Below are 27,366 nucleotides of genomic sequence, written 5' to 3'. Positions count from 1 at the left end.
TGTTTTATCAGCAGACCCAGCTACAATGAAGAACTCAGTGTAGAGGATGCCAGCTGTTCAGAGGCCTATATATATTTTTAATTGGGTCATTTGTAGATTACGCTAAAATGTATTTTGGCCTGCAGTTTCATGGTCTTTCCTTTGTCACCCAGCTTCTGTTGATCACTCTAAATCAGGTATTTCTTTCTCATGCTAGTCATGGATTGCCATTGTTATTGAAGCAGCAAATAATAATTTGCAAGGTACAAGCTGGAACTCTTTTGCAGTCATAGTTTGTAGGGGAAACTGTGAACTACAGTTTGCCAATTTGGATATAATGGCAAGCTCTGGTAAGCACTAAAGAGGGGGAAGCAGAGGGGAGGGAGGTGTGTATGAGCCTGAACTTTAGTTGTATAATGGTAAACTGCAGTTGGGCATTCCTTATTAACTAGCTCACTGTTCGTGGAGCATTAGTCTAGTTTGGTTATGTAGGCCTGCATGCCAGCTTGTGTTGGATTGCTGATTAAGTCTGTATTTCTTTGTGCATAGATCATATACAACTGAGGTGAAGTGTCATAGATTTGTAATATATATTTTTGGAAGATTTAATATTCACTGCTAGGAAATTGAAGACCTTTTTAACATTTTCTTCTGATATCTGAAAAGTTCCCCAGTAGGATCTGGGGGGAACTCCAGGTTAGAACCTCCACTATGCTGTAGAAACTTGCTGGGTGACATTTGGTTGGTCATACTTTCTCAGTTTAGTCTACTTCACAGAGCTGAATTCAGTATACAGTGGAAGACATAAGAGCATGTAAGCTATTTTGGGTTCCAGTTGAAGAAAATGGCGGGGTAAAAATGAAGTAAATGTATAATAGATATGTTTATAAACTTGCAAGCCTAAAATAGGTACATCGGTTATTTACAATGCAGTCATTTGCAGAAGTTAACCCATACTAAGCCCTTTGATGCAGTGGACTTGGACTCTGCAGTGTATTGCAGTATTAGTCTTCATGCAATCCATGTCACATTTAATAACCCCAGTTACAGACTAATTTACATTATGCTAATAGTATTCTAAGAGCAGAGTTGAAAACATGCTTCATTCTACTGGCCTTCCCATAGTCAAAATCTTTAGCAAACAGCAAACACTTATTTGGGGAGGAGGGTTGGGGACCCTGGATGTCTTCTGGGAGGAACATTTCTTCCATGAGACATAAAGGGATCATCTGAGATACTGCAGGTGGAGGGGTCATACTTTGCCAGTCTAATCTGGGAGCTCTTAAGTTTTCCCTAGGCGCCTGGGCTGCTTCAGGCATCCTTGCAACTGTACTATCTGAGCCTACTCAAATGGGCAGGAAGGATGGCTTCTCCTGTGGCATTTGGGTCTCAGTGGAGCTAGCCTAGATTCTGTGGTTGCTATGGCAACTGCAAATACCTCAGCTTCACTTAAGAGATGATGCTTTCTATCCTCCTCCGTTCCTCCAACATCACAAGAAAGGGGTACAAAGTATGCTTGCTGGCTGGGCTGTGTGTTGCATGGTATGCCTTATTGGAAATATGTTGTGCATCCATGCCTTACTTGTATGTGCAGTCCCAAGGATGGTGTGCAGTATTAGTTGTGTAAGAGAAAAGGCAATTTAATCTTATGTCCTTTTTGGAGGGCATTATTATCTGAAAGTGGGTAGAGGGAAAAAAAATCAGACAGAAAATGGCTTGCTGTTTCCTTGCTATTGAGGCGGAAGCAAAACATATCTGTTGAGGTTCTTTGAGAGAAAATTTCTAAGTTCAACTTGAGAGTATGCACCTCAGTTCTAGAATTTTGAGCTAAGATTCCCCAGTTTTGTGAGTTAGTCATAGAGTAATGTGCTTCAGATACATTGCTTTCAGAGGACCTTAGTCCATGAATACAAAACGTTGTTTAATCTTCTGTATGAAGCCGTGATTTACATAAAAATTCTGCTGTTTTTTTAGCTGTTTTGCTTGTCTTCTTATTTGGCTGGCTGTTGCTTTTTAGTTCTATCATTTTACTGTGTGCTAACAGGAAGAATGTCACATTTATTACTGTAACATTATGGGTGCGAGCAGCAACAATTTGAAAGTTCCTTTTCATTGTATCTTTGGTATTTAGTGGTACAGTCTTTACATATTGTGATTACTTTGGGTCAGCCAATGGGAAACTGAGTAATTTCAGACATGGCTGAAATGTGAAACTGTGTCCTAGGTTCGACAGCCTCAGTTGCTGCTTCATTGCAAGTAAAGAGTCCTGAGCAGTTGAAAAGTCCACCACACACACTAAAAGAAACTATACATCTGTAAATGCATGTTTTGTGTGGGAATAGTCATTGGAAGTACATATGAGTTTACTGCTATATGAATGTTTGAATGCCATTTATCCTCTCTCTTTTAAAAATAGGGGTATCTTGGATTTTAGGCCAATACCAAAGAATAATAGTGGGAGAATTATAATTCATGGGTATTTTTTTTCTAAAATGAGTATGTGTCAAGCGAGTCTAAGGTTGGTTGCACTGTATGTGTTCTCAGTTGCAACTGCGACTCATATAGCCATACATTTAAATTATTTAAGTGAGATTTGGCCTTGAAAGTGTTTCTGCAGATGTCAAATAGGAATAAACTTTTGACTAAGTGCTTAAATTAAAACTGTTTATCACAATGGGAAATTGTAAGCTAGATCTGTATCCTCCAGGGCTTCTTTTTAGAAAAAGCCCAGGAGGAATGCATTTGCATATTAGGCCACACCCCCTGAAGCCAAGCCAGTCAGAACTGCATTCCTGTGCGTTCCTGCTTTTAAAAAAAGCCCTGGTATCTTCCCCGCTGTTCAGGAGGCCAAATGTTTGTTGAATCTATTAAATGTAATAATCTTTCCTGTTAGAAAAAAATTACCTATTTTTTTTTTTGCTTCTGCTTGGATCACTCGTGGGGTTCAGTATCTCTGAGATGTAGAATCAGAAAGATGTTCACCAAGATGTTTTGCTTTTTTTTTGGAAGGTAGTTGCTAGTACTCTTTATATGCATATAATTTAGAAAAAAGTTGTTTAAAATCTCTATATGTGTTTCTATGACAGAATTTATCAAGCAGGTGTCAAGTATTTACTCAACAACTGTGCTTGGTGGAAATGTTTTTTAAAAGGTTATGTTTTGCTGATAATTCATTTGGTTTGCAGAATTCAGAGAGCTTCTTCAAGTGTCTTACAGTTTTGGAGTCCCATCAAACAGAATGTCTCAGAATATCAGTGGGCTCACTAATGACAAATGGGTGCTGGAAAGCTGTTTTTGTTGATGACAGTCATTCATGGGTTTTTTTCCTCCCGCGTTAGGCTGAATCAGAAGAAGATGTAGAAGAACATCCACAAGAGCAAAGGTAAGGATAGCTGAGATGACAAGAAGTGCCTTAAATTATAAAACAAAAATCATCTTTGTAACAATGGAATCAGTTTGGATATTTTAATAGCTTAATTTATGTTATATGTTATATTTTTTCACTAGAAAAACACAACCCATGTAACTAACAGGTTTTGTTAATTGTTACGTTTGTTTTATTTATGTCCTTTGACCTGTGCTTTTCCTATATTTAATCCTTATAGAATGCTTTTTGTTAAGAAGCTGTTTTATAGACCAAAATCATTCTGACATTCAGATTCCACTGCTACAATTTCAGATATTACAAGATATGTATGTTCACTCAGAATGAACTTTCTAATGTAAGTTTGCACAGAACTGCAGCCTTAATTGTGTACCATAGAATAATATGACATTGTGTACCATAGAATAATATGACATTGACAATAACCATTCTTATCACCATAAAGGAAAAAAACAGTTTCTTGTCTTGCATAATACTCCTAGAAATTTGAATTTTATTTATTATTTGAGCAGTAAGATTTATGGATTTTTTTTTACTAGTTGAATATACTTGAAAATCCCGTTTTGTAGCCTGGTTATGCCATTGCTGTCTATGCCATTGCTGTCTATGTTGTGTTACAATTATTACCATGGATGTCTTTCTCCAGGTGGAAAAGCCTTGATACTGCTCAAATAAAGACTTCATTAAATGGCAATAGAACTGTATCAGTGTGAAAAATCTGAGAATTTTCACTTTTGTGTTAATATCTATAATATGAACATATGAAGCTGCCTTATACTGAATCAGACCCTTGGTCCATCAAAGTCAGTATTGTCTTCTCAGACTGGCAGCGGCTCTCCAGGGTCTCAAGCTGAGGTTTTTCACACCTATTTGCCTGGACCCTTTTTGGAGATGCCGGGGATTGAACCTGGGACCTTCTGCTTCCCAAGCAGATGCTCTACCACTGAGCCACCGTCCCTCCCCAAATATGTGAGAGAACTAATGAAAGTAAAGACGAGTTTTGTTATAGAAACTGAATCTAATCCAGTAGTTTCAGTTTCTTCACAGAGCAAGTTTCCTTTTTAAACTGAAGTTACCAATTGGTCTCTTTTTTGTGAGTTGGATAATAAAGTGAGGCTGTTGTATTTTGGTCACATCATAAGAGGTCAAGACTTGCTGGAAAACAATAATGCTAGGGAAAGTTAAATATAGCCGGGTTGGCTTAATAAAGGGAACTACAGCCTTCATTTTGCAAAACCTGATCAAGGTTATTAATTATAGGATGTTTTTAAGGTCTTTAATTCATAGGGTTGCCATGTCAGAAGCGACTTGATGGCCTCTCTCTAGATGATGAGAATTTCATTCTTTATACCTAATTTTCTTGCTTGGGTTAGAAGTCTTGCATCCGATAAAGGGATCATTGATTCACAAAAGGTAATGCTGGACTTCTTTTTAATGTTAGAAGCAGTTATGTGGAAACAGGCCTCTTGGAAGAAGCCGTTCACAAGTGTTGCAGAGCTTTGTAGTCTGGTTTGCAGGCATACATCATGAAGACTGCAGGAGGGACTCATGCCCCTCTAAAATGTACTTAATTGTTTTGGTATATTTGATATCTTACTTTGCTTTTTGAAGTCAGAACAGAAGATAAGAGTGTTAACCATTGGAAAGCTAGATAGAGGAATTTATTTCATTGAGTCATCTTTCTAAAATGTTATTGGAAATGGTAGTGTTTTGTGATCTAGGAAATAGTGAAGTTATCTTAACTGTTTCCTATTGCTGTTTTATCAATTTGATCAGCTCAGATCAATGATTTCATACTATTAAAGGAAAAGGATATAATGATATGTATCTTCCTACATCTCTGAGCAAAGTGTGAAGCTTTCTTGCAGCCTGAGGAAATTTCATGCAAAGGAAGAGCAGCTTTCATTGTTGGAGGGCTCCTTAGACTGCAGAAATTGAACTGTTCTGTCAGGCCTTTGACTGAGGTGGCGGACAGCTAATCCATCTTGGCCTCCCCTTCTTGTACTGTTTATAGTACCTACTGTGCCCACAATGACTTGTCCAGCTCTGAGAGGTCCACTGAGCAGCATTGTTTGCAGTGCTATTAATTACCACCAAATTGAGAACTAAGAACTGCGTGAATACATGCTCTTGTTCTGATTTGACTGAAATCTCATTTTAGCTGCCCTGAGTCCGCTTGCGGAGACAGCGGGATAGAAATTTAAAGTAATAAAAATAAATAAATTTTTTAGTGTTAGCTTCATTCGAGTTGTTTGTTCTGTTTAATTTTAATGCTTTATGTTACTTTGCTGTCTAATAGAATGTTGTGACCCACCCTGAGCCTGCTCACAGGGGAGGACAGGATATAATTCAAATCAATCAATACATAAAGTAGTGCTTCTGGAAAAGGAGGTAGATTTATTGCAAAAACCATTTTGGAGGGAAAAGGTTAAATCAGGGGTGTTGAACTCATTTGTTAGGAGGGCTCGATCTGACACAAATGGGACTTTTTGGGGCTGGGCCATGTGTGTCATAAAATGTAATGCCAGGTAGCAGAGAGATAAACTTTATAAAGGACACAAACACAACACATTTTTAAACAAAAAATACAAACGTGTTTAAAACTTTTGCAGTATTTTGTTTAAAATGGAAAGGTGGGGAATAGTGGGATTTGGCAATGCAATTTTTAAAATAAAAATCAAGAAAAAGCACAAGAATCACAGAAGAAACTAAAAATATAAAATGTTCTGAACCTGGGAAAACAATGAAATGGCACTGCAAGTCCCCCCCCCCCCGGGTCTACTCAGGTTGGCAATGGCTTCCCAGTGTAATATCCCCCTTTGGTAGTGGGGTTCCCAAGTTAGAATACTCAGTAGGCACTAGTTCTCAGGTCCACTGAGCAGAGACAAGCTGGCTCAAAGCATCAACCCTTTATTTGCAAGGACACATCTCCAGGATGTCAAGTACTGCACAATCTCCATCAATGATCACCTTTGCAATGTAATCAAATACAGCTTATTCATTAAATGAAGACATTACAAGTCCAAGACTGAGCCTTGTTGAAACTGAGCCCCCAGGCTCAGTACATACAGTTATACCCTTAGGTCTCACCATTACATGATTAAACTAAAAGTGCCTTTTTTCTCTACCAATGAAAAGCAGCCCTCTCTTCCCCCCTTTTCTGAGCTAGCTAATGCAGGTTTTTCACAGAAGTGAAAGTATGACTCTCTGGGCAGCAGATAAAGCCGCTTGACCTTCAAAGGCTGGCTGTACCAGTTTCCAAGGTAGAATAGGTTACTTGTGCCTTGCTATAGACATAATAAAGTAGATTAGCAAGCAAGCTAAATCAGCAATAATTTATTTATTTTATTTGTAATTTATATCCCGCCCTTCCCACCAGGTGGCTCCCATTTAAATGTGACCTAGACCAAAAATGGATACACTCATGACAAGCAATACATGGCAAGAATCTTTTCTTGACATAGGAAGCTTGAGCTTCAACTGGCTATAGGAAAGCTGAAACAGCAGAGTTGCAAGGAAAATGTTGAATGGATTTTCCATTGAGGTCTCTGGGCCCTATCTATCTGGACACAGAGACCTTAATGGAAAAATCTACTCCACATTTTTCTTACAGGCAGAAAGAGCAGGGAACTTGGGCAGCCTTGGAGCTTCAAAGGGTAAGGACAGGAGGAAGAAGGGGGAAGAAAAGAGCCCAGCAGACCTGATTAAAGGACATTTGACACCCCAAGTTACATTCTCCATGCCATGGCCACAATCCAGATGAACATGGGAATGCTGAAATTGCATAAACTGTTACTTCTTATTACCAACTGAGTAATGTACTGCACCAGTTAAATATTTAATTCTTACTTTGTCCAGCACTGAACATAGTGCTGAAGCTTTTACAGCAACTTGTAACAAATAGATTCACTTATAAATCAGCTCAATGTTTCAAATAGTGGCAAAGTGATAGAGTGGAAAAAACACGTATTTTTATGGTTAGTTGGAAAGGGAAATTCCTTCTCAAGTAGATCTTTAACCCAGAATTTGGCATAAGGTTTGGGTGTAATGCCAAGATGGTTTTAGTCTGATGCTGCAATAGGGAGGTACCTCCAAATGATGTCTTGACAGCCCCCAGTGGCATCTGGAAATAGTTTACTTTGGAGTTCTACCTAAAAGATCTGGAGAAGCAGCTCAACAATTGTAGGATTAACGTATTGCTATTGGTAGTTTAATGTGTGCAAGACAAGTTCATTCTGACTCCTAGTATTCTTAGAGGAATATATAGTATGCAGCTGTTCTTGGAAGAACTTGAATCTGTAGAGATGTGTGATATATCCAGTGTTAATGAATGATGACCTGAAGGAACAAAGCTGTCATGGATGCTAAATGGGTGGATATGGTAGCATTAGTTTTGTCCCAAAAATGTGGAAATATGTTTTCCTTTGGCTCATAGTATTTCCTCCTCATCAATTTACCACCCATTGACTCAGTCCCAGGCTTGTGATGTTCTTGCCTAAGAAATGAAAAGGGTTAAAAAAATGAATTGCAAGGAGCATCTCATGTGTAAGACCACTGAGATGAGAACTGTATCATAGCACAGTCATACTATTGTGGAGATGCTACTTTGCATATGGAGCGAGGGGGCCATGTATGAGCGGTGGCGTATCTGATTGGTGTGCAGATAGTCCCAGGTTCAGTCTCTAGCATCACCAGTTAAAAGAATCAGATAGCAGGAGATGGGGAAGACCTGAGCTGTCTGCCTGAGTAGACAGTACTGACCTTGATGGACTAAGGATCTAATTTTATCCAAGGCAGCATCATGTGTAAACTATGTCAAATGCAACTGTACATTTAGGGATGTGGCCTACTGTGTTGAGTATACAACTTGCTTTAATGGACAGTGTTGTCTATGTACTATTCACCATGTGTTAATTCCCCGCCCCCCCCCCGCATCTGCAAGTGGATAAATCCCCAGAGCTGGCTTCAGAAGAGCCTGGGGGCTGTGCCAGTAAGAAAATAGAGATGGGATTCCTGTTGGCCCCCAGGCCTCCTCTGTTTATATTACTTATTCTTTAGACTTCTAGGCCATCCTTCCTTGTGTGCAGGGATCAGGGCAGCTTACATTGTTGGAGTCTCAGTGGTGATGGGGGAGCCACAGTTGGTGAAGCTGGGACCTTTGCCAGGCCTCACTGGCATCTGCTGTAAGGGCGGCAGGAGCTTTAGGAGTTACCCAGCAAGCTTGCAAGCAGACTGGGGATTTGAATTTTGGTCTTCCAGATCCTAGTCTGACACTCTAGCCACACTGGCTTCTCTTTTCCTTCAGAAGGGGATGGAATGCCCCATTTGACTCTTGAAAAGCCCAAGCCAACTAGTAGAAATCATGTGGTCCATAAGAACTAAAACAATAATGTGGGGCTGCAGTGAGGAAGGAAAGTGGACAAGATTACCCTCACACCACTGGAAATGCTGGTGGAGCACAGCCTTCTGTGTGCAAATTTTTGTGATATTTTTAATAGCATGCAACAAAATTCCCTGAGTTCCTTACATGAAATAGTCACAGGATACTTCAGGAAGGGAAAACAGAAATGTTGCTTACAGAAAAAATGCAGGAAAAGGCCTAACATTCTTTAAGCCTACATTGATTAGAAACAGCTTTCTGGAACATCAAGACTGTGACATTTAAAGATTTTAGTGATGCCTCATATAAATGCCTTTAATTCATTTGCAGTCCTGATATTTAAGAAGTCTGTCCGGGAGTTATTATATATATTAATATATTCATTCTTAATTTGACTTTGTATCTGGGAAGACTTCCATAAGTTATTTGGAGCCTGAGATACTTCAAGTTATAGGCCTTAAGTTTGTATAAGTTATTTGAAAAATGTTATGGTCTCATGCTCTCAGTATAGATTCTAACATCCTGCTATTCATTACTTCTGAATTCTTCTGGGAATTAGATATTTTCAGGAGGGAATCTACAAGAAACTTCTGGAATGGCTATCCCATCCCCCCACCTTTCCCCCCTACCTCTCTCACACTGTTTTCTCCCTTCTGCCACTCCTTTTCCTTTTCTCTTTTCTCCATGCATGTCACCTCTTCTCTCTTTCTTGCCCCTTCATCACTCTTTATGCCCTTACCACTTTTCTAGCCTCCTGCCCTCTTCCTCTCCTCACCCACAGCATCAGCCATAGTGGCAGCACTGCCAGCTGCCCCAGCTGCTTCCTCTCCCCCTCCCTCCCAGTAGCAGAGATGGCAGCAGCTCTCTAGGAATCACAATGGATTTCTCAGCTGCAGAGATTAATTCCCCTGTAGGGTTGCCAGCTCCACAAAGAAAATAAAAACCTCCTGCAGAACAAAGTTTGAGTCAAGTAGCACCTTCACGACCAACAAAGTTTATGCAAAGTATAAGCTTTTGTGTGCATGCACTTTTCTTCTGCTGCTTCAGACCAACAAAGCTATCCCCCCAAAAACCTCCTGCATTTCTGAAATGACTGCATTCCTTCCTTGTTTGTATCAATTAATTTGGAGGAAGAGTTACAGTTTGAATTCAGCCAGATTTTTTATTTATTTATCAAATCTATTTCCCTCTCTCTCATACGGGTCTTGGGGTGACTAACAGCATTTAAAATGCACCAATTAAAAACAATACAAAGATACAATAAATACCTGCTTTATATGTTAAAGCACTCTATCCCCATTAAAATCTATCCAGTATCAAGCAGGGTAGGATGTGTGGACTGAATGGCTAAGCAATACAGGATTATTACTGTAGGAACTTGGATGGACAAAAGAGCTCTTTAACTTCTTGCTCCCCACCTCCCTGTGCTAACAGTAAGAATTCAGCTGAATAGTCCCCAAGTCCTCATGTTGGAGAGAGGTAAAGTCATTATTGTATGTTGATATTTGCCCATAGCTCATAACACAGTTCTTTGTAATTGCCATTTAAATGTAATCATTTTATCAGCTAGAACCCCCTGAACTCTGAATGTCCATGCACATGAACGTCTCTTGTGGTCAGAAGGCCTTTCCCCTGAAATTTAAACCTTGTGTGTCAAGATACAAGTGAAAACCCATACAGTCCATTTAATGAATGTCATATCTAGCATATTGAATCTGAGCTTGAAGTTATTGAGGGCATACAATTCTATTATTTGTGGGAGGACACCCAGAATGAGAGAATGCGCGTTTTGTTATCCTGAGATGACAAAGTCTTGAGAAGTTGTGTTTGGGTAAAAGATAAGCAGGGTTCACATATAGTCATGGTTTGTTATTACAAAGGCAGTCTTGGCCTTATTCTCCTTTCTTCACCTCATGTATGGCAAACCATACTTTGTATGGTTGTAGCCATTCTCCAAACCACAGGAGGAAGGAGAACAGGTAATAATTTGTGGTTGAGATGGAACAACAAATTATGTGTCACTGCAAGAGTGAAAGGGAGAGTACCATGAAAGGGCAAAGAGGAGGAAGCCTTAGAGGCTTCTGACACTCAGATCTCATTCCTGTAACAGCAAACCGTGTATGTGTGGTGGTGGTTGTTTTAAAAAACTTGCCAGTGTGAAACACAAAGTGTTTTTTGATTTCTCTCACACTTTGAGGCATATTTGGTTTGGATGGTTGGAGTAAAGAGAGGACAAAGGGTGGTTAAAGTCCCATGAGAAATCAGTATTCTACATTTCATAAGTCATCTTGTTTTGCAAGACTATCAAACAAGATATAAAGTTCAATTCTTAGATGTTATCTAATCCCATTTTACGCAGTGTTTTAAATCTGTGCTGGTTGCTTCTTTATAGGCAAGAAATTTAGGATTTCTACCATTAAAACAGCTAGATCAGAACTTCTTAGATGTGTGCTTCAGTTGAAAGCCTTTGTTGTATCTGGCAGATTGTTTAGAACTGCCATGTCTTCAATTTGTTTTTTAGTCTTTGAACAGTTATTTGTCTATCCATCCATCTTCATCCTATCCTTCCTGAATGGCCTATGTGGTTCTCCTCCCCATTTTTATCTTCACAGCTCTGTAGCATAGGTTATTCTGAGAGGGTGATTAAACACTAAGCAAATTAAATTTTCTGCTAATGGAAGGGAAAGTGTAGATCCTGCCAATTGCTGCTCTAGATCCCTGATTGTCCCGCATGCCATTGCAGAGGGTTTCTTGTTCTCTAGGAGCAGCATTTGGGGGGAGACCAGTTGATGCACTGGAAGATGGGGAGAGATGCAGGAAAGCCATGTTCCACTGTGTATTCTATTGTCAACATAATAACGGTTTTAAACTTACCATACCTCTTGTATGGAACAAATTTCTATAATTGCTTAGTATTGTTATGCTAAGCAAAGGCACTGCAGTTCCGTAATTATCCGTATTTTAACTTTTGAATACATAAAACAGAGGGAAAAAAAACAGTGATGGGATTTAAAAGTTAATTGAGGGGAACAGAAGGGTGAAACTTCTATTAATTAATTAGGGTTGTTTTAAAGATGATCTTAAAGAATGCAGGGGAAAATAGCATTCTGTGGAAGTCCTTTAATCTTATGAGAAGCAGCAGTTGCTGAGTATTCATGGAAGCGCAGTCAAATGTCATAGTGATCACTGCCCACTACATTGAGTGGTTGTTATTTCATCTATATTCTTTGCTAAATGAGTCTCTTAAGTGTTTTACTTTCTTCCATTTTGATTTTGTGCTTTTCTTTAAGGGTATCAAAATTACCATCAATACAATGCCCTGTGAAATACATGCAAGCAGCAGTAGCTAGCAATTCTGCTGGCAGGATCTAAGCCAGGGGGGTCAAACATGTTGCCTTGGGGTAGGGCTGGATTAACAATTACGCGAAGTAGGCACTGACCTATGGGCACCCACACCTTTAGGCTTTCTCCCCCAGTTTCCCCCCTGCCTGCAGCCCTCCCAGCCTGCATGCGCAGCCAGCAACTGAGCCACTCTTTGCCCAACTTGCTGCTGGCATAGTTTCCATGTTTGCCTCTCTCCTGCAGTTTTGTTAAAGGGGCTTTTGGGAAAGTGCCTGTAGGCTGCCGGTGGAATGGCAAGTCTGTTTAAGTCTTAGAACAGTAATATTTTAAAAATATCCAGAATTGTAGCTCTGTAATTTTACTTCCGACTCCCAATTTCATTGACAAAGAGAAATAAATGAATCAAAGAGAATTGAAATGAATTTCTGCATTTTCAAAGATATCACAAATTAATCCTGTATTTTAAGAACATTAATTTGTTTGTTTTTTTGGTTTAAATTCAGTAATTTAAAATTGTGGTTGTAAAGCACCCAAAGCATGTTAAGCACACAAGTGCACTGCTTTTACCTGCAAGGTAAATGTGTGTGCGAAGTTCTGGAATGCAAATCAGATCTGGCATCTTGGCCTTCACAAACTGCAGAAGAAATGGAAAACTGTTCCTGCAGTACTGCTTCATATTGCAGCTGGCAAGCTGAATCATAAATGCAGGCAGAGCAGTTATTTCTTCAGCTAGTTCAAGAGCGCTTCTACTGTTTCTTTGTGTGGGCTAGGTCTTAGTGGGAATTCGCTTGATCTGTCTTTGAGAGATCAGTAGAAAACTGAGAGGCATTTTAATAGATATACTGTTTCCTATTTTCATGCTTTTCATTTCTAACTCTTCATTTTTACAAGCTGCAATTTTGGATGAAAAAATAGGTATATTTTTTTAAAAAGACCCAAACAATTTTTAGTCTATATCACATCTGCCTTAAACAAAGGATTCTTTATACATAACAATAATTAGTTTAAATCATATCCAGCTTTTCAAAATTTTCTTGTTTGTCGCTAATAATTCTAATGCAATCATTCTAATGCAACAGAACTCCAAAGTTTCCTAAGACATGAAAAAAATTAACCATTAGTTTTCCAGAAATTGTTAATTGCAACTGTACAGTCATGTTTAAACTTTCCAGTTCTTAATATAACTCAGCCTTACAACAACTAGTAGATTTTATTAATTCTTGAGAACATGCCAGTTCTGCATGTTTATGAAATTAAAACAAAATTCCAGTTGTTTACCCTGTAGCCAGGCTTCTCTGCTCACATCAGACAAGGCCAGCCCTGTTTAACTTGACTGTTTCACCTTAGAAGTTTTTAAAATGACAATATATTCTATGTTAAAAGTAATAACTTGAATTCGTTAAACTGATTTTAGATGTATCAAGGTGATGAAGGAATATAGAATAAACAATTAAAAAAAAGTCTATTTTGACCTGCATGGTTTTGAGTACCTTGCAGCATCTGGGAAGAATGGGGTGGACACCATGGAACACCATTTGGATTTTGCATCCAGTTGTTTTTCTGTCAAGTTACAGCTGACTTGACAACCCTGTAGGGTTTTCAAGGCAAGAGACATTCATTGCCTAACTCTGTATCCCACACCTGGCATTCCTTGGTGATCTGCCATCCACATACTGACCAGGGTTAGCCCTGCTTAGCTTCCAAGATCTGATGACATTGGGCTAGCCTGGGCAATCCAGGTGAGGGTTGGATTTTGCCTACTAGGTACCAAAATACATTTCACTAGTCCCAACCACAGTTATACTGTTGACCAGGTTGACTCACCCACTGGGCAAATTAGGCATTTGCCTCGGGCACTGGGAGGGGGAGCACTGAATCGGGCTTCCCCCTCCCGGTACCCCATTCAAATGCCTAATTCACTGCCCCTTCGCACGCTCAGAGGAGCTACACCAGCCTCCCCTTACCTGCTTTGATGTAGGCATTTCAGTAAAGCATTCTCTTGGGAGTGCACAATGCAATGAGGCTTTGCTCCTCCTCCCTTCGAATGGAGGGGGGAGTGAAGCCTCATTGCGTCATGCGCTCTCTAGAGAGACGCTTTACTGAGATGCCCTCTTTGAAGCGACTGGGTAAGGTACTTTGGCTTCTAAAGTGTTTCAAGTTTGCTTGGCTAATGGGTTTTATTTTTATTTTAGCAGCAGCCTTTTGGAAAATGTAAACAACTTAAACTATGCTTCTAGAAGAAAACAAGACAGCTAGAAAATGTCTTGGTTTTTTTAAATTAGCATTTAGTTATGGGTTTTTTCATTTTAGGATGCCATGAAAAGCAGTGCTGAGTGATATGAAACGTGCTTGCACTCTATTTATTTCAGTAGAAGGAGCTTGAAAAATTACATCTTTTATCTCAGTGTCCTGGCATGAAAATGTCTGGCTCTGCCCATCTACTGATAAAAATACTGCATTAGGAGAATAATTACGTTTTCCTCCTAATATATAATATTATATATAATGTATATAGTGTGCATATAATGGTATCATTATGGCCACTACCTAGTGTTCAGTTGCACATTTTCAACTTAATTCTATTGTTTTCACCTATATAAACTCATGAGACTGTAGCCACAACATTTATAGGTGGAATAAATTAATTATTTGGTAAAGTAGACATACGACATGGATATAAAAGGTTGCAACAGTGCCATCCTAAGCACAATTACATTCTCCAAAACCCAGTGACTCCAGTGGATTTAGAAGGGCGTATTTTTTGTCAGCTAGATCCAAGCCAGGTTGCACATGTCCATTCTCAGGTCAGTTTCTCCATTTGATTCAGTGGAAGCTCTATATACACGAAGTCATGCATGTCCCCGGCTGCCCATCCAGTGCAACAAACTGTGAAGCTCCACATGCACAGTGGAATCCTCCCCCCCCCCCCAAGAGATTTCTGGTATGAGGGGAACAATTGTTTGAATAATAGCTCTTATTTACAAGCATTATTGTATGTAATTTGTTATATCACTACATAAATACTATGCCACATTTATTCAGTCTCTTTCACAGACCAATTGACTTGAGGAATTAAAAATTGACTAGATAAGATATGCTAAATGTGTAAGACATTTCACATTGTTTACCTATAAAAATATTATTTACTGTGTATACAACACTTAAGTGCTTTACGCATATATGTTCTGCAAAGGTGTTTTCCTGAAGCAAGATATTCCTTTTCAAAGGAAAATAGAGGTAGGACAATAGAACATTACTTAAATGAGGAAGAGGAGCTTCAAATCCTAAATATCTTTCTCGCTATGTTTAACTGTCTTACCTTGCCTTACCTTAAATGTGCTATTTACTTATTTCACTTTACTTTCTAACCCACTTTCCTCAAAGCTGACTCAGAGCAGGTGACAACAATTCATAACTATACAATAAAACCTTCTAAAATACAGCATAAGTTAATAAATAACAGTAAGATTGATTTCTCACTAGGCTCGTGTCAGTCTCAGAGTCCCCCCCCCCCCCATTTCTTTCAGATTTCACACAAACTGATGTGGAGCTGCAACTTGCCCTGCCTCTTTCTCATGGCAAGCAGACACCGGTTTTCAGAGGATCTTGCTTGCCATGGGAAAGAGACGGGGCAAGTTGCAGCCCTGTGGCAGTTTGTGTGAAATCGGACAGAAGCACTGGAGGAAAAAGGGCTTTGAGACCGGAACAAGCCTAGTGAGAAATCAGTTTAATCATAACAATAACTCCTTTACTTTCTTTGTCCACACCCTGCTACTTGTTTTGAGTAAAGGAAAGTAATAGTCTTTGTGATTTTTCAGCCTAAGTTTCAGCTGAGAAATGCATGACAGCATGCCAATTGAGGAGGAATACTCTGAGCACAAGTTCAGCCCAGATGTCCCTCTCACAAACCCGGACACACCTCTGCAGTTATGATTGGATCCCACAACTGAGCTAAGCAAAAAAACAGTTAGTTCAGGAGGGTTCCTGCGGTTCTTGGAGGTTTCTAGTTGGGAAGTTCTGTACTTTGCTATTCATGTACAGATCATAAAGGGGTAATTTTGCAGATGCTTCTAGCCCACTCCACCCCTCTGAACATATGCTACTTGGTTCTTCCATTCCACCCCTCTGAACATATGCTACTTGGTTCTTCCATTACAAAGCCAGTCTCCCCCACTCCAGGCCTGTAGCCTCTTTTATAAAAATTTCATTACCACAAACAGTGTGCTACTGATATAGTCCTATGGTCAGTGGCCCATTTTCTGAGAATCAAAGAGGGCATTATAGCCTGTTTTTACTGAAGTAATTTCTTTGGGTGGGTCATAATTTAATTTGCGATTTATACCCTGCCCTATCCCGCAAAGCATAAAACACAAAACATTACAAAAACAATAAATCAAATATATCAAATTAAATGCAGTGAATTTAAGATATCTCATAAATATAATACATACAGAATAAAATAAGAAAATCATAAGCCAAAAGTTTGCTGTGAAACACAAAAAAGAAGAAACTTTGCAAATCTTCCTCCACATGGAAGCTCTTCAAATTAGAGAAGGAATCAGAACCAACTTCCTTTACGTTCCTCTTGGTGAACAGGCTGGGTGATCCTAGAAGTTTCTCCTTGGAATAGGGACAGACTTCCTATTCCCATGTGAGTGCTCTTGAATGGCATCCACATTTTGCTATCTGTTGTGATTTGAGAGGATGACAGTGGGCCTTTTTGGTTCTGGCATTCTAGAATATGTGCAAAATAAGCTTTGGAAGGCTCTCCACAGCTTTTCATGAGTCTCATTGTATGACTGGGAGGCACATGAATCAGCAACCTTGTGGAAGAGAAAATTCAGCAAAATTATCTGTGTTCTGCAGCTCTTGACTTTGTGGGCCAAGTAGTCTGTTCTCTTTTATTTCCTGCTCTTTTGAGATAACTTAAGCCATTTCCACCACATCTCTTCTTCAGATCACCTTCTTGGCTACCTTTTTGCAAGGGACAAATTGTAAATAGATTGTATTTTCTACCTAAGTGTTTTTCTGATCTGATTATTCCTCATGTTGACTTAACTGAAGGAATATGGACCCAGTGAATTGGGTAGAGTTGGCAGGTCCAGCTGAGGAAATATCTGGGGACTTTGAGGTAGAGCCAGGACACTTTGGAGGTGGAGCCAGGAGCAAAGTTGTGACAAGTGCAATTGTACTCCAAAGGAAGTTCTGGCCATCACATTGAAAAGGACCACACTCCTTTAAATGCCCTCCTTCATTGGAAATAATGGAGGATGGGGGCACTTTCTTTTGGGGCTCATAGAATTGGACCCCCTGGCCCAATCTTTTTGAAACTTTGGGAAGGGGTTGTTAGGAGAGGTACCAGATGCTGTGTTGAAAATGTGCTGCCTCTACCTAAAAAACTAAAAAACAAGAAAACCAAACCTCCTCCTCGATCCCCAGATACCCATGGATTGATTCTCTATTATACCCTATGGGGATAATGGAGTGCCCAGCAGACATTCAACCCCCCCCCCTTTCAGATAACCCTGAAGCAGGGGGAGAGACTCCAAAACAGGGGATCCTTTGCCCCCAATCGGGAATTGGCAACCCTAGAATTGGACTGCTGTCTTGAAATATTAGATTATACACCAGGGGTGGCCAAACTGTGGCTCGGGAGCCACATGTGACCTTTTCACACATATTGTGTGGCTCTCAAAGCCCTCATTGGCCAGCAGCTTGGAGAATGCATTTAAAGTTAAAGTTGCTTTCTTTCCACCTGCACCCCACATATCTATTTTCCTTCCTACCTACCTACATCTGACGTTCATGTTTTGCGACTCTCCTGTTATACACAGAATCATTTTCCTGAATGATTGACAAGTCTCAAATAGTTCTCAAGAATTTCTCAAGACCACCTGACAACAGAGAGGACTCAAGCCTAACTCAGAGATATTCAGAACAAGACCTTCTCATCTTATGGCCTTCATGGTCTTATTCACTGAGTCTGCTTAACAAATATGTGCAAATTCTTTTAGATAGTATTTGTTTGAATACTGTCATTTAGTATTTGTCTGAGTACTGTCAGGCTGTAATATGCTCTCTTGTTATGTAATGTAGTACTATCATGCAAGAAGATGTGTGTTGGTATGTTGAAAGATTGTTTAAAGGGGTAGAAAACTCCAGCTCTTCCAATGCATAATTTCCTTATGTGAAGACTCAGTATCATTTTACTAGCTTTTATTTCTAACCTCAAAAGATGTGGTGTTTTAACTTTTTTAAAAAATAGTAATTGTTTTATGTACATTGTCGGCTGCCTTGAGTTCCATGAGGTAGAAAGATGGCTAATGAATATTTTAAATAAATAATACATTTCCTTAATTAAATGGTCTTCACCCAGAAGGTTCTTTACACTTTGTTCTTTCTACAGCTTTCCATAAAGATAATTTTTTCTAAATTTCATCTCTTGTCTTAAACTACTCAGAGATGCCTTGGTTTTGCCATCTTTTCCCTTCAACCACTTGCATGTCTTAAGGCTGAGCCAGACAATATACAGGAATTAGGGTTTGTAGAATCTTTCGGGATCAAGTGCCGTGTTCTACTGGAGAAAGTTTTCCTTCCAAACGTTTCGTTCTCAGCTGCGGAGAACATCCTCAGTGGCGTTGCAGCCGGAGCAGGCGCTCAGACCTTCTTGGCTGCTGTGCATTGCACAGGCAGGCTAACTAGGTGGTTTGCACAGCAGCCAAGAAAGTCTGAGCGCCTGCTCCGGCTGCAACGCCACTGAGGATGTTCTCCGCAGCTGAGAACGAAACATCTGGAAGGAAAACTTTCTCCAGTAGAACACGGCACTTGATCCCGAAAGATTCTACAAACCCTAATGATGTTACCAGCCGTAAAAACCTGAAATCTTTGATAATATACAGGAAGTTCCACATCAGAAGCTCACAACATTTTTGAAAACCACTTACCAGATACACTAGGCTCCAGCTTTGATCAGGATTATGGTGTGATGGAGAGGGATGGATTTAGGTCTTCAACCACACAGTGTTTTCACAATCTAAAACAGGAGCTACCTTTTCCCCATCGAGAGAGCTTTTATACTGGCATCAGAGAGAGCACCAAAGCTTCAGGGGGAGCTCTTGGAGTTTTCTGGTTTCACCAGGGCTAAGGTTCCCAAGGCTTCCTCAGTGAATTAAGGGTAGTATCAGTTTTGCTTTCCAGCCATCTGCTCTCTGAGTTCGTTCTGGAGTTGTTGTCATGTAGAGCAGTCAAAGGGGCTAATCCTTAGCCTTTAACTAGGGTGAGGTGCCTAGTGAAAGTATGAGAATTTGTCCCAAGCAGTTGCTGTACAAATCAGTTCTTTGTTGGCTGGTGTTACCTTTGGTCACAGTGTCCTTCAAAAGGCTTTGGGCCCATAGACTCTTGCATATCTGTAATCTGTTTCTCACTCTCCTGGACTCTAAACCCAAACAACATTATGTTGTATGCTAATTTGCTGCTCACTCTCTGCCTATATGTACAGACTGGTAGCTTCCATTCCACTGTATCTGAAGAAGTGTTTGTACACATGAAAGCTTACACTACTTCTGCTCTCTAGAATCCATTTTTGAAATATAGCCACAAAGGAAATTCACCAGATAAGACAAAATGTTCCTCTTATCTCAGTAATCCTTATAGTAGCTCTGTATGCCAGTTTTACATCTTCATTATAGGTGAGAGCTTCAGGTTGGGAGAAAAATGGTTTATCTAAGAACAGTCAGCTGAGTTTGTGGGTGCTGTGAAATTAACAGTGCATTTTTCAGAACAGCACTGAAACATCAACCAGTATGTTAATACTATCTTTGTGTGTCAATATTGTTCCTTGTTTAATAGTCATACTGAAGCCTACTGAGAGAGCACCGTGTTGTTGAACATAACATTCGCTGTTTCATTTCCTTGATTCTGCATAATAAAGTTGTGGCTGACTGATTTCTCACTACTGTTGCTCTGCCCCCAGGCTTCTATTTTCTCCAGCACCATGCCTGGCGCTAGAGGTGCCTGCTCCCTAGGCCGGACTGTGGTCCTCTGCCCCCCCCCAAGTTTATTTATTGCGTGTGAAGCGCGTGTGCTGGTGACATCACATGATGTCACTTTCACCCCTCTGACTTTGCTGAGGCCTTCCAAGCCTCAGGAGACCCTGGCAAAGTCTGGAAGGGCAGCGGGCTCCGCCCCACCTCCAGTGGGGAAGGGCCTCCAGCGCCGTTTGCAGGGGAAAGAATTGAGCGGGGGAAAGAGCCAGTGTAGGGACTCCTCTTCACTTTCGGGCTGCCTTTCCTGCAAGGGAGCCCAAGAGTGAAGCTGAGCTGCCTCTTTCTTCTTCCCGAGTTTCAGGCGGGGGAAAGAGACAGAGCTGCACCGGCTGGTGTGTGGGGAGGGGGTGCCCTTGCGGCACCCTGTAGGCCATGCAGCACCCTTGGCAGCCACCTACATGGCCGACTCCCACACGCCAGGCCTGCCCAGCACTAGTACTCAGTTTCCCACCATTTGTTCTGTGGGTGCATTTTGACGTTCTGTGGGCACATTCCTCTGGTTCCCCTTGCAGCTCTGCGATGCTGTCTTTTAAGGATTAAGAAACCACAAGGGTAACTGGAGGGAGCCTCCTGTCAAAATACACCCACAGAGCAACTGGTAGGAAATTGATCACTTGCTGGGTGGGGTGGGGTGGGCAGAAGCCTGGAAGTGAAGCAACGGTGGTGAGAAATTGGTAGCTGAATTTTGCAGATCATATAATACCTGAAATGGCTCACTGCTTAAAGACAGAATGAGCCATAATGGACAAAATGTGGTAATTAGTTAAGGACAGAGTTCAAGTTTGCAAGTCTATGCACCAGATTTTTTCAGCATTTGTTCAGCTATCCATTTGGTTGCTGTTCCTTTTAAGGCAGTTTCAGGGGAAGAGAGGATTTACTACTTCATGAGTAAATTGGGTAGCATATGCTAGATATGCTAAAGCTTTGCAAGAGACATTCTGGTCTGTCACTACAAAGCTGTATTGTGGTATTTTCCTAAGTTTGAATTATTTAATTTAAACAGAAACAGACAGCAGAAAGCTCAAGACTGTGGATATTAATTATGAATCTGTTCCTACTTGTGAAATCACAGATCTTTTAAACTATGTATTGTTAAGTGACTTAGTTTTTAAATTATTCTGGAGTGGGAATGTGGATTGCAATAGTAGATAAAAGAAGAACATAGTGGATGTAATCACATATAACAAGTGTGTTCACTTCCTGTTACTTTGAATTTTGTAATTCACTTGTGGTTCCTTTCTGACAGAAGATAAAATGGGTTACTGCAATACACATGTGTGAAGATGAGATACTTAGCTTGTTGACATCTTCCTACTTGCCTTCTACTTTCCTTTCTGATCACCTCTGGTCTGCCACATTAAATAGGCAGAAAAGTCAACATTGGCAACTTTCTTGGCAGGCAGGTTGAACAGTGGCTTAAAAAAACCCCTCAGTCCAATTTTAGGTTGGGATTTGGGATGGGGGTGGGGGGGGGTGATGAAGCTGTAGAAAACTGCTGCACCTTCCAAATTCTGGAGCAGGTAACATGTAGTGGTCTCAGAAACACAGCTTGTATAGTTAGTACCTGTGTAGAAGGATGGATTGCAAATGCTAAGACCCACCTGATATCGTTTTTATAATTTTTATTGATTTTAACTATAAAAAGAAAAGCATAAGCATAGATACAGAAACATTAAAGAGGAGGAGGTGTGGATACAGAGTGGGAGACCAGAAACAAAGAAAAATGCAAATATATCAGTTACATTTCTACCTCCAAATGAAATATCCAATTCTTTCTACCTGCAAGTATTAAATTTTCCCCTTATATTTTACCATCTTTCTCTTTCATTATACACTTTTTACTAAACTATTACTTAAAATACAAGTCTAAACTATTCTTCTTCAGCACATATAAGTATAAAAAAGTCAGAAGTCTCAGCACAGAACGAACTGGCTAAGCTTAACCATATTAAAAATACAGACTAACTTGTTATTTTAACAATGTTGTCATTAAAATGAGCATAAGAAACAAATATCTTTATCCTTCTAACTTACTTATTTCAAACGGAAAGAAAGAAAAAATCAGATTTAAGATATCAAAAAACCTATAGAGAAAAAAAGTAATAAGCAGAAAAAAACATAGTAATTTATCTGCCTCAGTATAAACAATTTCTCCAAACAAACATATTAAGAGCAGATCTACCAGATTACAGAATAATTGTGTTGTCTGACTTCTTAAAATTGATCCAAGTTAACTATTTATTTATATAAAATTCTTTTCAAAACTTTTCAGTCCTTTCGCTCTTACATCCATATTGCTCTAGGAGGAACAACTTAACATGACCCAAAAATCTCACTTGGCCTTTTAAAATCGCTTGTCAGTTCTTGTTGAGAATTCCATATCCAATTACCCACAGAGAGGGAAACAGTTCAAAGACCCTTCTTCCTGAAAGTTTTCCATGCCTTGATTTTTTTGCTGAGATGCAGCCATCCCTCTCGGTAAAAATAGTGAGGATCCCAAGCCGCTTGTTACTCTCAGAAAACTTCAGTCAGTCTCGATTTCCGGCCCTTTTTAACTGCGCAATAAGGTTCCATTTTGGTTTTCTTCTGTTCGTTTCCCAGCGGATCACTCTCCATTTTCAATTCCACAGGCGTCACCGAGATCTCTTTAACACTCTGCTCATGTAGATTTGAGATTTTGCTAGCTTTCAACATAAAAGATCCCATTTGCTTTTTTTATCAGCTCTGATAGTGAACCAAGATCTTGCTTTAGAGAAGTTATGGCAACCATTATATCTTTTTTTATAAAACATTTCGCTTGGTAATGCCATTTTTCTCTACCATATAACTCAGTCTATTAATCCAGGTTGAAAAGTAACTCAGAGACCCAGTTAGTCTGTCTCTCCAAATCTCCTCCAGCTCTGTGTTGATTGTTGCCATTTCAGTTGCACTCAGGCTGCAAAGACAAATCTCTCTAAAATATATCTTGTTTTTGTTCAGACCATTTTATAGCCAGATAAGTCTCATTAACACATATTCAATTATAATCTGGGTCGATTTGAGTACCTATATTCCATCTAATTCAAATTGTTGCCAATGCTCAAAGTAGTTCTTTGTCTTTTCGAAGCCGCATTCCCGGGAAAGGGGGGGATCCACCTCTTTCCCTTCCTTTGAACTGTCCTGTTTGTTGTTATGTAAAATGACCCATTAGCCAGTGGTAATGAAAACAAACTTACATGTTGAGTAGAATTGCCGTGCTTGAGGTAAGAAAGCAATGCATCAGAAGCTTTCTTACCTCAAGCACGTCAGAGCAAGCGGTCGGGTGTTCACCTCTTACTGCCATAATGGCGATCATGGCAGCGGACCTTTGGAGCATACAAGAAGGACAGGAACAGCTGCCGCTATGCCCCCTGCTTCTTGCAAAGCCCCGTGCCAAAAGGAAACCCCTTCAGGGTCTCCCTGGAGATGCCACGTCTGTGGCACCTCTCCAACTGCCTGATTCAGGGTGGCCACTGGACAAGCTCCGCGGACCCCTACTCAAGCTCATGGGGAGGGATGGTGGCTCAGTGGTAGAGCATCTGCTTGTGAAGCAGAAGGTCCCAGGTTCAATCCCTGGCATCTCCAAAAAAGGGTCCAGGCAAATAGGCGTGAAAAACCTCAGCTTGAGACCCTGGAGAGCCGCTGCCAGTCTGAGAAGACAATACTGACTTTGATGGACCAAGTGTCTGATTCAGTATAAGGCAGCTTCATATGTTCATAACCTGGAAGTTTCTCTGGCCCACCTGATATCAACGTATTGAATGTCATGTTAGAATTAACATTCTCTCTATAGAAATCACAATATAAATTTGCTAAATAAATATTGTGTAGGGCTGATCTGCGAATTGATCTGTCTTCTGATTTTGAGAGGTAAATTACATGGATTCGGAATGTCTTTGACATTCATTACCTCTTTTCACAAGATGTTTGATATATGAAATGTTCATTTACAAGTGGGCTAATCATCTACAGAGAAAGGCCTCATCCCTTGTTCCTGTTTAAGTAATTGTCTGCGAAGACCTGACCTGTTATTGTTTTTGAAGTTATCATTGTCTGGATTCTACCAGTAAACCCATCACCATCTAATGTCTGTGGACGTATCTCTACACTGGATGCTCTTGACAGGTGAAAGGAAACTGTTCTCTGCCCACAGGCATAGAGGTGCAAAGCAAAAGACTTGTACCTCACTCAGGATGTTCACTTCAGTTTTTCAGTGAATTTCTCCATAAGTCTGTATGTGCAAAGACTTTTTTTGTCCTTCTCTACCACTTAGTTTCTGAGACATAAGCCAGTCTTATATCCAGTCTCCTTCTATTGTTACCTAAGTATTTTTTTCTCAAAAAATTCAAACTTTATTTGGCAAAATTCAGATCATTACAAAGTTACATGAAATGCGATGTACATATCATCATAGAATTAATAATACAAAAACAATAGCTTAACTCTGCTATATTACATTAGTTCATAAAACCAAATCATCAACAAATAATTAATTAAATAAACAAGAACCAAAAATAAAAGAGCTTGCATTAAAAGGGGTTTGTTGGAACAATGTCTATTTCCATCAAAAGAAACTAACGAAAACCAAATGGTTACCTATGTATTTGACACTTGGGGAAAAAATACTAGTAGAGCACCTTGATGATACAGTGTTATTTTGTATGGGCCTGAGAAGTTTGGTTTCTTGACTTCTCTTGACAAGTAGTGGTGGTTTATTGACTTCTCTTGACAAGTAGTGGTGGTTTATTGCCTTATCTGCCTTCAGCAATTTGTTACCAAAGCACGTAAGTGGAAATGGCTCAGACTGCCATTTTAAAGCATCACAGAATTTGCAGGCTGTAGGATCTAAATTGTGTAGGCCATTTCTACTAACCTAGAGAAGAAACATGTAAATCATCCATGCTTAGATAACCATTTTAGTTTTTTAAAAAAACTTAGCAGCAAAGCTCTCAAAGATGAGGAAATTTCGATCAATGCGTACTTTTGACAGTTCTGTTTCTCAGTGGAGCATAAAACCACATTGGAGCAAAATATCAGGGCATTTATTTATAAATAAAAAGTGGTAGAACTATGGTATTTTATCTCACTGAAATTAATTCAGCTGTAGTTTACCATCCTCAAAATCTGCTCCACTGTATCATCAAGGCTTCTGTGTAGAACAGGTTTTTATGTAATCTGGGAGATAAACTGGGATTGCTGTGCAAAACCCAGGCAATTCTGTAACACATTCTGTGTTTGACATCTTGCCTATTGTGAATACAACTAGATCCTAGTTCCAGATTAAATATTTAGATATATTCTGTGCTATATAAAAGAATGTTTTCTTTACCTGAAAAATAAAACTTCTGAGAAATTGGCAAGAAAGACTTTCTAGCTGGTACTGATAAAATAAGCTGGAAAGTACATAGTTTCTTTTCTTCTATTTTTTAAAATGATTTTGACATTTTGGAAAACATTGGGCCTGTTGCATTAAATAATATATTTGAGGACATAAAAATGATCTTGACATTTTGGAAAGCACTGGACCTGTGCATTAAATAATACATCCGAGGACATACATTTTATAGCAAGTACGGTATATACTTTTGAGAATCTACAAAAATTCTCTTTTTACAAGTGTTCTTTTTAAGAATGTAGTTTGAAGTTTGAATATTTCTAGTTTGGTTTTGGATCAAAAACTGCCTTAGTTGTACCTTTACTATAGAGGAAAGAAATTGGGGAAGCCCAGTTCTGATTCTTCTGGACTTCTTTTGTGGCATTTCATGTCCTTGGCCATAGTATCCTTCTGGATTGTTGGCTAGAATGGGCATTGGGGGCATCATACTTGGGTGGTTCCATTCCAGTGTAGCTCATGGGTCCCAGAAGATATTGCTTAGAGAACTGCTGCTGTGTCAGGAAGGTCCCGCAAGGCACCGTTCTGTCCTCTATATTGTTTAAGGTTGCCATGAAACTGCAAGACTAGGGTCAAGTGATTTGACATAAACTTTGTTGGTATCTACTCTGTTTTCCCATAAGTTGGGTGAGATAGTTGATGTGATGTCTTGAAGTAGTAACGGGCTGGATAAAAACCAGTTAACTAACGTTCAGAGCATGGAGGCTGAAGCACACAGTACATAATGTATTTGCCAGTTGTGGTTGGCTTGTGCATGCTGCCTCACTGTATCTTGACCACAGTTATCCATGTTCTGATCACACCTAGGTTAGGGTACTGTAAAGTGCTCTAAATGTGGTTGCCTTTGAAGCTTAAGTTGGTAGAGTTGATTTGCAGCAGCAAGATGGTTGGTTGGCATAAGCATAGTGAATACAATATTTGAGTCTTAAATGAACTACTCTGGCTGCTGATTCATTTCAAGGTACAATTCTTAGTGTTGGTCATTGCTTGTAAAACCCTAAACAGCTTCAGACCAAGATACCTAAAGGACTATCTGCTCCCCTGTTTGTCTGCTCATCAATTAAATTGATTATGGAGGCCCTACTCTATTTGTCTCAAATATGTAAGGCAACGTGGCCATCAAATATGGGCCTTTTCCCATCATGGCCCTACTCTATTTGTCTCAAATATGTAAGGCAATGTGGCCATCAAATATGGGCCTTTTCCCATCATGGCACCAGAAATCCTCCTGCCCAGAGTCATTAGCCTGGTGCCAAACTTAAATGTTAAAAGTCTATTTCTTGATCCAGGCTCTCCCTGCCCCTCGCCCCCCCGGACCCTCTTGAATATTAAAACCACCCTTGGTTGTGTTATATGATATTTTCTTATATGAACCTTTGCATTTTAAAAATTTCTGCTGTTGGCCTCTTTATTTTAATATAGTTGTGGATTTTACTGATGATGTCCAAGGAGGAGTTGGCAGTGGAAGATAAAGCCCCCCCCTTTTCTTCCTGTTCTCCCTCTGCCAAGCCTCTTCCTGCACCACCTAGCTTCCTGCACCACCTTGGATCTGAGGTTTTTCCCCTCCAGCCCAGCACAAACAGGTGACCTGCAGCACCAGCAGCTTGGAGCACATTTTCCATTAGTTCTCCTGAACTTTCTGTCCTGAGCCTTTGGCCACTGAGAAAACACCAACCAGGGGGGTGGGTGAGAGAGAAAGCAGCAATGAGAGGGTAGGGATAGAACAAGATAAGAAAAAAGTAAAGGGGAGAATAATAGGATATCCCCTCTCCTTCAAATTCTCATAGGTCCCGTCTTGTTATATATTATTGTGAACTTTTGGGCA

General features: G+C 39.9%; 1 protein-coding gene and 1 non-coding gene across 5 annotated transcripts in view; both read left to right on the top strand.

Annotated features, from left to right (window-relative positions):
• TMEM131L (transmembrane 131 like) overlaps positions 1 to 27,366 on the top strand; it is an 81,248-nt gene that overhangs the window by 6,244 nt on the left and 47,638 nt on the right. For all 4 annotated transcript variants that reach the window (XR_009555795.1, XM_060246629.1, XM_060246626.1 and 1 more), the window contains exon 3: positions 3,318 to 3,361. Coding sequence is in view for 3 of the 4 variants with exons in the window: in XM_060246629.1 (XP_060102612.1) it covers positions 3,318 to 3,361 (44 nt within the window). In the remaining variant the exon portion in view is untranslated. The remainder of the gene's footprint in view (positions 1 to 3,317; positions 3,362 to 27,366) is intronic.
• On the top strand, positions 23,660 to 23,734 carry TRNAH-GUG (transfer RNA histidin (anticodon GUG)). Its single transcript has one exon. It is a non-coding gene; the product is annotated as a tRNA-His (tRNA).

The sequence above is a fragment of the Heteronotia binoei genome, chromosome 9, assembly GCF_032191835.1.
Source record: "Heteronotia binoei isolate CCM8104 ecotype False Entrance Well chromosome 9, APGP_CSIRO_Hbin_v1, whole genome shotgun sequence".
Taxonomy (NCBI): Eukaryota; Metazoa; Chordata; class Lepidosauria; order Squamata; family Gekkonidae; genus Heteronotia; species Heteronotia binoei.
Note: the sequence above shows the minus strand (reverse complement) of the source record. Positions and strands in the feature narration are given on the sequence as shown.